The sequence below is a fragment of the Anguilla anguilla genome, chromosome 16 (genome assembly GCF_013347855.1).
Source record: "Anguilla anguilla isolate fAngAng1 chromosome 16, fAngAng1.pri, whole genome shotgun sequence".
NCBI classification, from domain to species: Eukaryota; Metazoa; Chordata; class Actinopteri; order Anguilliformes; family Anguillidae; genus Anguilla; species Anguilla anguilla.
This window is the reverse complement of record NC_049216.1, coordinates 904,017-915,396: the sequence shown is the minus strand read 5'-3', so window position 1 is coordinate 915,396 and position 11,380 is coordinate 904,017. Positions and strand designations below refer to the sequence as shown.

General features: G+C 40.4%; 1 protein-coding gene across 1 annotated transcript; it reads right to left on the bottom strand.

The window, feature by feature from the left end:
* Positions 1-505: 505 nt before the first annotated feature.
* harbi1 (harbinger transposase derived 1) lies at positions 506-2,957 on the bottom strand. The gene is made up of 2 exons (XM_035394853.1): positions 1,558-2,957; positions 506-1,359 (listed from the first exon to the last, which is right to left on the bottom strand). The coding sequence occupies exons 1-2, from the start codon at positions 2,225-2,227 to the stop codon at positions 983-985; spliced, it is 1,047 nt and encodes a 348-aa protein (XP_035250744.1). The 5' UTR covers positions 2,228-2,957; the 3' UTR covers positions 506-982.
* Between the last annotated feature and the right edge of the window lie 8,423 nt (positions 2,958-11,380).

Genomic DNA, 11,380 nt, shown 5'->3' with positions numbered 1-11,380 from the left:
AACTTCTTCCCCAGCCACTTTCCATTGGTCCCATTCAGATTTCCTTTTGCAGAAGCCCCTTTTTCCAGGTCTCATTACTCAGCTCTCTGCTGTGCGGTGAACCCGGTCTGCATTGAACTACAGTAGCATAAACGCTTTCGTCGGAAAATGGGTAACATATTAATAAATAACATGTTGGGAAAAATATTTCTAAACATAATCATTTATGTTTGCCTTGGGTCGCAGTGAGTGTCCTCTGGTCACTAACACGGTCATGAGAAAAGTGTTCAAAAGCTGTGAACTGGAAAACAATTACTCCATCAAAGAACCAAAGATGGCAGCAATTCCCTCTTAATTTATGGCAGGCCTACTCAGAGTGTGTTTGAGATATTTTTTCATCAGGAAACTGAACTACAACAGACAAATTGGCCTTTAAGTGCCCCCTGGATGGTCAAAGTTTCCATCCAACAATACACTTCTCTACACATTCAGCCCGGAGTTAATTAAGTTACATCGTTGTGCAGCGTAGAAAATGACATACCTTTATTAAAAAAAATAAAAACGCAGGTAATTAATCAAATGCATGCCTAGTTAATATGGTGCTCTTCAAAACAAAACAAAAATTTCAAACAATTTTCAGGTTTCTTTTTTTTTTGGGGGGGGGGGGGGTGGTAGGTATTATGAGAAAAAGTTTGTCACACATGCTGACCCCAGAGCATTCAATACACATGGATGTTCCCTGTGTCCATTTTCAGTCACTAATACATCAGTATGACTGGCCACCATCCAGAATGGGGCATGAAATTCCTAGCTCAGTGACAACAAACCCTGTTCCTGGAGATCTACCCTCCTGTAGGTTTTCATTTAAACCTTGATTTGGCACACCTGACTCTGCTAATTAGCAGCGCATCAAAGCTCCCTTGCTGTTGAATGAGCCTGGTTGGGCTTACAGTGCAAACCTACAGGACGGCAGATCTGCAGGAACAGGGCTGGCCCCGCCGGCCTAGCTGAAGTGGTTGAGTATGAGCTCCTGGCGGATGCGGAAGGCCTCAGAGTCCAGGGAGTCCATCTGCTCGCAGGCTTCCTCGGCCTGGTCGGGGGTCTCGGTCCTCTCGAAGGTCCAGGCGTCCAGGCCGGACTGCAGCGAAACGTTGTGCAGCACGCAGCAGGCCAGGATGATGCGTGCGCACTTCTCCGGCGAGTACTGCAGGTACCCCTTGGACCCGTCCAGGCACCGGAAGCGCGTCTGAATGGCCCGGAACGTTCTGTCCACGATCTCGTGTGTGGCCGTGTGAGCCAGGTTGTAGCGGTAATCGGCAGGGGTTTCTGGGCACTGTAGGGGCGTCATCAACCACTTCCTCAGAGGGTACTGGTTGTCACCTGCAGGACCCAGCATAATTACACCTCAAATAGGTTGAAGACATGCCCACAGCAAATCTATCTTCCTGATAATAAATACAGTATCAGAATCATGGCAGGTCACAGAGCAGACAATGGATTAACACAAATACAAGACAAATGGACATATAGTCGTAGGGACAACATGAGTAGACGGTGAAACGGGATGCTTGTGCTTACCCAATAGCCAGCCTTCCTGGTTATCCTGGTCTTCAAAGAACCTACTCACGGAGGATTGCTGGAATATTACATTATCCTGTAAACTGCCTGGCCAATGCGTCTCTGCGCTAAGCAGCAGTCCCCTTGAATCGCACACGAGTTGGCAATTAATGGAGTGAAATCCCTTCTTATTCACGAAAGAGAGGTCCTCGGCATTGGGCGCTTTTATCGCTATATGGGCACAGTCTATCACTCCCACAACGTTAGGCATTCCGGCTACCCTGTAAAACTCTTCTTTTGACTGCTGTTTAGTGGCATCGTCCCGTGTGAATCCAATAAACTCGGAAGCCTTTTCGACCAGCGCTTTTGTCACGTTCGTAACGCAGCGACTCATGGAGGCTTGACTGATTCCGATGGCATCTCCCATTCGCGTCTGGAAAGACCCCGATGTGTAAAAACCTAAGGCAGCGAGTATTTGTACGTCGGGACTGATTGCTCGAGACCTTTGGGTACGCCGTGACAACGTGTCACCCAGCAGCTCCACCAAGTAGTATATGAATTCCCGCGGGAAGCCAAATGTTGTCAATAAAAACTCATCAGATACAGTTTCTATATCAAACCTATCCAGGGTCTTGTGCCCACGACCGTGCAACAGGAGGTCACAATCCAGGATAGCTATAGGAATTGCCATTTTAAATAATATTGCAAGTCAGTCTGTGAAACGCGGACGAGATGCAGGTTACCCTAATTTAGGGAGAACTATAAATTAAAACATTCAACGTTTGTTGCTTTTTGCAGCTAACATTATACTATGATATATCAACGAGAGATCACTAAATTGCCATACTACGAATATCAGCACGCTAGCTGAAAAAAATGTAGAAAGAAAGCTAGATAGCTAATAACAATTAATTTGAAAACGACTTTAGACTACCATTCGTATATAATTCGCTGCAATCAAAACAGACTATGATAACGTCGCTTAGCCAACGTTAGCTATGTGTGTTACTGCTATCTAACGTTACTATACACAAGTTAGCCACCTTTATAATGTAGCCAACCAGTTGTCGGTTAACAAAGCACTAGATTATAAAACAACCGATACAGAAAAGTTACTTTGGTGGCAAGCTAGTGAGCATGATAAATGAGTCCGTTCGACATTTAAAAAGTAGCACTAGATACCTAGCCAAACGTTACCCTGAAACAAGATGGCAATCAAAACACTGTGATGAAATAATACATTCTCTAATTACACTTATTTGCCTAACAATTTGTGGTCTATTATCATTATTGTTACCACTGTTTACAAGATAGCTAACGACAGCTAGTAGTTTCTTTAGTCTAAATTGGAATTATAAATGCTAACGAGCGAGCTTTGCAACCCGCAGTGCTGTGAAGCTCGGAAAGGTTCACCTTCCTGTGTAACCCATGAGCAACAAATTCAAAATAAAAGCGCAAGACGTTCTAAATTTGACAGATTGGACTCAAGACCAAAGAACACGGTTAAAAAAACCGCGAATATGATGTGATTGATGTAACATACATATATTTCAATATACACAAGTTGTTATTGGGCAACAAAAGTCTCTAATACAGATCTACACCATTTCATTATGTATTTGTAGTATGTCAAATGGTATTGCCTGTGAGAATTTAATGACTTAAAATTGACTAACACCCGACTAAAACTAAAAACTTGAATCTGTCCACTGTCCTGGAGATCTACCCTCATGTTTTCATGTCTACCATAATTTGGCACGCCTGATTCTATTAATTAGCATTTCAACTACTTCTCTAGTTTATTTAACCTTTATTTAACCAGGTTAGTCTCATTGAGATTAGAGATCTCTTTTTCAAGAGAGACCTGGCCAAGAAAGCAGCAGTTGATTACAGACACAGCAAAATTTCAACATCCAGCATACTATAAAAGCAGACAAACAGCAATGTTCAAAGTTCTAGTTATTCAATGAGAAGGCATGCTTTGTTAGGGTTGGCATGACAACTTATAGGAAGACCTCCAGAAACAGGGTTGGGTAGCCCTGATTTAGCATTTTCCTTCTAGGAAGAAAGTTATACATAATCTTTATCTGGATGGTGCCTAATGTAGAGTCTACTGTTGTGTTATGAATCAAGTTAAACACTTTGTTCCTGGGAGTAGGAGTATGAAATTGAAAATCTTCCAGTTTATGCAAATTCTTAGCATGTAAGAAGCTATTCATACTTACTAATCTGTGGTCTAGAGATTTATTTATTTAACGTTGTTTATGTTAATCCCTGCGATTATTATAGCTGGTGCTTGCCCATTGTTACTTCGTATTTTTGAGAAATAACTGCACATCGTTACCTATTAAAATGTAAGTCCTGTAAAAATACACATAATAAACTGTATAAATAAATAAACCAACATCATACATACACATTTAGTAATACTAATACAGGCTTATTTACTGTATCAACTTTAAGACAAGCATCACGCTCGTAATTATCTCATCGTGACCCATTAAAGCCAATGGCGCAGACGTTGCTTCATACTTTCAAATTGCTTTCCCAACGGCTATTGTGCATCCTGCGACTTGAGTTACAACAGTGAATATGTACAGATTCCTAGACGTGCTGATAGGGACCACCCTTTCTCATATTAACCTCAAATACGCAAGACAGGACACTTATTCAGTATGCTAGCAAATTTATGTTAAGTTCCATTCATTTATATAGGGTTATAAATATACATACACACACACATTCACAAAGGCACTCTCACACACACGCACACATACACATAAATACACTCATTCTCTTGCACGCACACACTCAATACACAGTCACACACACATTCACACAAACGCAGACACACACACATTATTTTACCCATACACACACGCACCCATGTGCACACACACACATACTCATGCACTCAATCATACTCTCACACATGCACACACTCATACATGCGTGCACACGCACACACACACACACACAATCTCTTACTCATACACACACGCAACCCGGGCATACATATACTCATGCACTCACACACATACACACACATGTTCACATCCACAGTCACTCCCACAAACGTACGCATGCATACACACACATTCACAAATTCACGCACACAAACACAATCTCACCCAATCACACATTCACACACACACACACAACACACGTCGACACATTTCAACCTTCCTTACTTGACCAATGCCTTACCAGTGTAATTTCAGCTGTGCCCAATATTAACCTCAGTACAGCTTAACCCCTGTACATAAGAGTATGATTTTTTAGCAGGTTCAGGTTAAGCACTTGCTGTCTAAATGTGATATAATTTTGTTTTACATTTTAATACATTTATATTGCGAATGTTCATGGTGTGTTTATGTACTTTTGATTATTAAAACATTAATATAACATTGAGAGTAATAATGGCAAAAGATGGCAGGGTAAAATGTTTTTGAAGTAATAATTCTGCATCTTTTTTAAAAGAAGCCGGTGGCAAACTCCTCCACTTAAATGTGCATTTTAATGGTTTTTACAGTTGCTTTCATTCATTTTCACAAGAGTTCCAATGTGCAAATTTCTGTGGGCAAATGCAGCTGATAGGGAGAATGCAGAATGATCACTGCAGTGTACTTATTTCATTTCATTACTGTAAACAATGATGGATTGAGTTTCCTTATTATGTTATGATTATTTTTTTGTTTTTTTTGCTTTAATTTTCTGTATTTTCAGACAATACTATGCAATGATTAAACCTGAATTATAAAAATATAATGTTTCGCTGTTGTGATTTATTATTGTGTGATATACTGAACTTCTGTGACACAGTAGTACTTATTTCATATTCTGTATGGGATTATGTTTGGGCTCAATATGAGTAGATCAGCATGGGTCTAAAATCTGCAGTTGAAGCAATGACATCCATCTACAGTAGTGGAAATAAAATCCGTTATAAGAAAAGTTGTGTAGTGTCCGATGAATGCTTGCTTCTGTTACTGTAGTGTAACCACAATTCAATACATTACAAAAAGTCACTGCTTGTCTACTGAGCTGGTATGTTTATGTTACCTCTCAAATAAATGGTTTTCCTGTAGGTTTGAACCTGGATCTGCTGCACATCAGTTGAATGGATTAGACCACTAAGCCAAAATCAGGGCAGAAGTGTGGTTTGCATGACATCCAGCCACTGAGATGTTCCTGAGACCCTATATTTTTTTTCATTTTTTCAGATGCATTTCTAATATCTGCAGTCACACATTACAAATGCATTACAGTATGTTATGATTGCTTTGGCTCAATGTGGAAAACTCAATTTGCCAAACTGACTGGCAAAATTCTTACCCTAAAACACTAATTGCAGTACCTACCAACAAAGTGAACAACTCTAAATCACACTCAGTTTTCACAATACAGTCGTCTCATATTAGTACAATGTTCTAATGCTTATTGCTAGACATGCTGATTGTGAAATGAAGTCAAGATGTTTGCAGTTCTGTCTCGTCACTTCCAGCAACATTGCCCAGGTGAGTCGCATTGCAGCACGATTGGTAATCCCAACATAAAAGGCTGTTTTACAGCACTACATTCAGCAGTGTCTGACAACATGGAGCAGCCCAATGCAGTTGGTACTGATGGACGGGTCGTGGTTGTGGCTGAGGTTGTGGTCAAGCAGGTAGAAGCAATGCTGCTGTATTGAATGAATTTAGAGCCACAGTGATTGACCATGTCATAAATCCAGGCATACCGATGGGAGAAGCTGGAAGGATTGTAAGGCCAAACTTAAAAATGTCAGCAGTGTCATCTAATAAGAGCTTTTGGACTGAACATTGATAAGTCAATAATTTACTGCAAAACAGAGTGATACAGTAATTACTTTACAGAATTGTTGCGTTGCTGTCATTTTATATTATTTCTGTTCCGTGACGAGCCTGTAAGCCATGCTAATCATTTTTATTAGAGACCGCGCAACTCTGTTTTTCCAAAATGCCGGCTTATTCCACATGGGGTAAACTTGCGTTTGTGTTAGGTATTCCTGTGGCAATGTCTGTTCTGTCTGTTCTGATAATGTGATTATTTTTCTTCTATCAGATAAGGCCTGCTGGTGCAAGTTTGTAATGTTGCATTTGTATATGTTATTTTTACTGTTTACGTGTCAAATGTCTAGAGTGTGAATGTTTATGTTTAAATGATTGGTTGAATAACACACATCCATTCCAATCTGTTTGAAATGACACAAATTCTGCCTCGTCTGTTCAAACATAAGACTTTTTTTTTTTACTCTACATATTGTTTATGCCCTGCACCTGAACAAATTGGATGTGCTCATTCTACTGTACCATCTCCTTTGTAAGCTAAGTTCCTTTCAGCTGACTACATCAGAATCTGTACTACTGGCGTTTTATGAGAGCTTAAAATGTACAACATTGTTTATCAGAAATTATATCTGAGTGGGTAAATTGTTGGATATGCTGTAGAACATAGATTGTCATTGATTTATAAATATACCAGTATATCCTGGGCTTTCATTGATGGTTTAATTGTGGTACATATAGCAGTGGCCTGATATGCATTCTATGTTTGCAGTTTGCTTCTACCTGACTCTTTATGGAGCACAATCTGTGTTTCTTCTTTGGGGTCATTAGCATATGCATCATTTAATTCTTGGATATTTTGTTCCAGATTGTTTTCAAATTTTTGATCTTTTTTTTTCTTCTATGATGAGTAGGATATGATTTCGCCCCTCAGTACTGCTTTGCTTGTTTTCCATAGTAATATGGGTGAGATTTCTGGAGGATCGTTTATCTCCAATGGAGGATGTCCACTCTCTTTTTCAAAATCAACATCTTTAAGCAGAGATGTGTTGAAGCGCTACCCGGGGGCAGACTGTTTGGGTTGTTTACTATTTAAGGTGAAGGAGACAGGGGCGTGGTCACTGATTATGATAGAGTGAATTTTGGAATCAGAGATATCTGATAGGATTGAGTTGCTGGTGAGGAAAAAGTCTATACGAGAGTATGATTTATGAAGTTGTGAAAAGTAAGTATATTTCTTTGTTGAGCAGTTTTTCAGCCGCCAACTGTTGCCAAGGCCAAAATCGCTCATATATTGTTTTAGTGTGTCGGTGGAGTGCCAATTTCTTAAATTGCCTGAGGTGCTTGATCTGTCCAGAGTTGGATTAATAACAGTATTGAAGTCACCTCCAATTATGATTGTTGAATTTGATAGATTAGCCAGTGATGAAAAAAAAGAGTAACAAAATGAGGGATTGTCAGTAAATACTTGCAATGGTTAGGTTTAAGTTATAGATGGAGCAGATGATGATGATATAACGTCCTTCTGGGTGGGTAATTGTGGTTTTGTGAATTAGTGGTAATCGCTTATTGACTAGAATGAACACACCTCTCTGCTTAGAGTTGTAAATTGCTGAGAATATTTGATTAAATTGTGAGGATTTAAATTTCTGATGGTCTGATTCAGGTAAGTGAGTCTCTTGTAATGGACATATGTCTGCTTGTAATTTGATTAAATGATTTATGATTTTAGTCTTTTTAGCCTGTGAGTTAGCCCCCCGGATATTCCATGTTACAAATTTAACATGGAGCATTTTTTTTATTTGGTAAAAATATAATCCAATATGACATAGTGTGTGTGTGTGCTCGCGTGTGTGCGTGTGCGTGCTCGCGTGTGCGTGCTCGCGTGTGTGTGCGTGTGTGTGCTTGCGTGTGTGTGTGCGTGTGTGTGTGTGCGTGTGTGCGTGTGCGTGATGGCGGAGAGATGATGAGAAGTAAAGAGAGTGAGAGAAAAAGAGAGAAAGAGGGAGATGTTGGTTACCGTTAGTCATATCTGCATTATTTCTGTGGTTATCCATTGTCAATGACACTGTAAAGCGGCTTCATCATCACAATCCCAATCAAATAATTTCATTTTACTCTTTAAATAAAATACCTTAGTCTTTCCCATGTTAACATAAACGTTCCCCAAGCCAATGCAATAACATGAACACACAGAACGCAGACAGAGAAAGTGGACATACACAATAAAACATAGAGACAGTGATATTTACATCACACAGGGAAACATAACAGTAAAGTATACTGAGCAAGTCAAGGCACATAGGCTATATTAATAGCTAGGTTTAAAATGCCAAACGTTGCACATTCAATAAAGCCAGGTTGTTATATCTTTGTCACGATATAGAACTCCGTCAACGCAGAGTTTGTCTACCGCTATCACTGCGTGTTTTCCTTTTTGCAATAATTCTTTTCAGACTGGATACAGTTTTTTCCGTCTCTCCTGTATCTCAGGTGGAAACTGGTCATTAAGCCCGAAGTGTGTTCCTTTCAACTCCCTCCCCCTGCTCTTAACAAGTTCTTTATGTTTAATGCTCAAATTGAGCAATAATGGGGCGAGGCCGTTTGGAGATATTATTTTTTCCTCCCAGGCGATGAACTCGGTGGAATGTGATTGATTGAATGGTTTCGGGCACGAGCTTCAGCTGGGTGAAATCTTTTATATTTTTTTCAGGGTCATCTGGAGTCTTTTCTGGTAAACCGGAGAAAATAAGGTTGTCTTGCATGCTGCAAGACTGGAGGTCAAGAATGGTTTCTTTCATCATCTTATTTTATTTTGTTATTTGTGTCCCAAGAGTTTTAACAGTCTTTTGAAGTGTCTGATTTTGCTTTGTGAGAGAGGCGATTTGCTCCTGGCTGAATTCCAGGCTCTCTTTTAATCCTTGGAACTCTTTATGGAGCACTTCAATAAGAGATAATCTTGCATCGACTGAAGATAGACGGGAGTTTATGGAGCACAGTAAGTCACTAACCTCTGTGTTGTTACTGAGAGATCGCGGTGTCGGTCGATGAGTTGGGAGGCGTTTGTTGGATTACGGCGTATATATATAATTTTCCAGATCCTCCAGGTCGTTGTGGAGGTAAAGTAATATTCCAGCAGGGAATCGGAGTAGATTTAGAAAGTTTGTTGTTTGTAGTTTTGTTCAGCAGCAGGGCGCCACCATCTTGTCTCCGTCCCAGTGTTGGCTTTTTAACATCTGTAGGCAGAAATAATTGTTATTTCTTCATCTGGAGTACACGGTCACAGTGACCACAATATTTGTCATTTAAATTAGATTTCTGTGATCAGATTCAGAATACAAGAAATCATAACAAGACAAATAAAGTGGTCCGTAAATGCATACCCCCATGGTCCGTATGGAGGTATGCATGTTTTACACTGTGCACTGTAAATTTGTGTCTTTTACACTGCATAGTCCTCATACCACGAAGATTTAAGGGCCATAAATGGCTTCTCCTTGTATTCTTTCTCATTGAATCTGATCACTGAGCTCTGGTTCCACAAGTGTAACTCTATTGACTGTGACATCAATCAAATAATGGGCACAGATACACAGATACAATGTACAATCATACAGTTACAGGCCAAATATGTTTTGTTTTGTTTACAGCTTACTGATACCATGTCTGCTGATGATATTTTCGTGCTCATTCTTTTCATTATACAGTACCTGGCTGTATTTTAAACACTCCTTTGACAAATCATTCTTTACAATGCTGAAGGATTTATCAAGTTGGAAACTCAGTTGATAAACTGCAGCTGTTGACACTCACAGCTCAGAAAGGTCCACAAAAGCTGCCAAGTGTCAATAAAAGGACAAGTTAGTGACTCAAAGAGAAAGAGAAAGACTCTTGTTGTGGGGCGACATAGCTCAGGAGGTAAGAGGGGTTGTCTGGCAGTCGGAGGGTTGCTGGTTCGATCCCCCAAGACAGCTAACCCCTAATTGCTCCCAACGAGCTAATTGGTACCTTGCATGGCAGCCTTTCATCATTGGCATGTGAGTGTGTGGGTGAATGAGAGGCATCAATTGTAAAGTACTTTGGATAAAAGCGCTATATAAATGCAGTCCATTTACCATCCATTAGTTGTCTTTGCCATGGCTTGGAGGCGATCATTTCATACAAGGAAAGACCAGGTGGTGTTGACAGTGATGAAGCCTTGCCAGACCAGCTGAACTTGTTTTACGCTGCTTTGATGCCAAGACCACCAGTCCCCTGTATCACTGCCTGATCCCAACAATCTCCAAGTCCAGTTCTGAGGCCTTGGTCAAGGGCAATGCACCCAGCCACCCCCAGCCCTTCTCTCCAGTGTGTGCTGTTTCACAGAAACAAACATACCAAATGCTAACCATATTTACCTACATTTTTTAAAGTAATTTGAAAATTTCTTCATTTTGTCATCTTGTCTCTCATTTGGTTTCCTCAAATGTATAAATGGTAAATGGACTGCATTTATATAGCACTTTTATCCGAAGCGCTTTACAATTGATGCCTATCATTCACCCATTCACACACACACACACACACACACACACTCACATAGCAGCGGTGAAAGGCTGCCATGCAAGGTGCCAATCAGCTTGGTGGGAGCGATTAGGGGTTAGGTGTCTTGCTCAGGGACACGTCGACACAACCAGGGCGGGGGATCGAACCGGCAACCCTCCAACTGCCAGACAACCTTTTTACTGCTCTTACCTCCTGAGCTATGTCGCCCCCTATAGCTGTTGCTTCACCAGACTCAAATCCGTAAGTCATAGTGTAGGTGCAAAAAGCACATTTAGAGAGTAGAGAAAGCATAGATAGTTTTTAAATGTTGTATTGAAATCAGCTGTGCATACATTTGTGTGAGATGTTATCTACAACCCAGCCCATACCTGTTTATCCAGTACGTCAGATCAACCAACATGAGCCCATGTTCAGCACAGGAATGCTGTATGTCCACTTACATGATGACATGAAGATATCATAAGAGAAAAACAGGATGGCTGTGGGATGGTATT

Coding starts and splice junctions, on each gene's coding strand:
- harbi1 (XM_035394853.1), bottom strand. CDS start 2,227: ATGGCAATTCCTATAGCTATCCTGGATTGTGACCTCCTGTTGCACGGT. Junction 1,360..1,557: donor CCAGGAAGGCTGGCTATTGG/GTAAGCACAAGC, acceptor TGGGTCCTGCAG/GTGACAACCAGTACCCTCTG.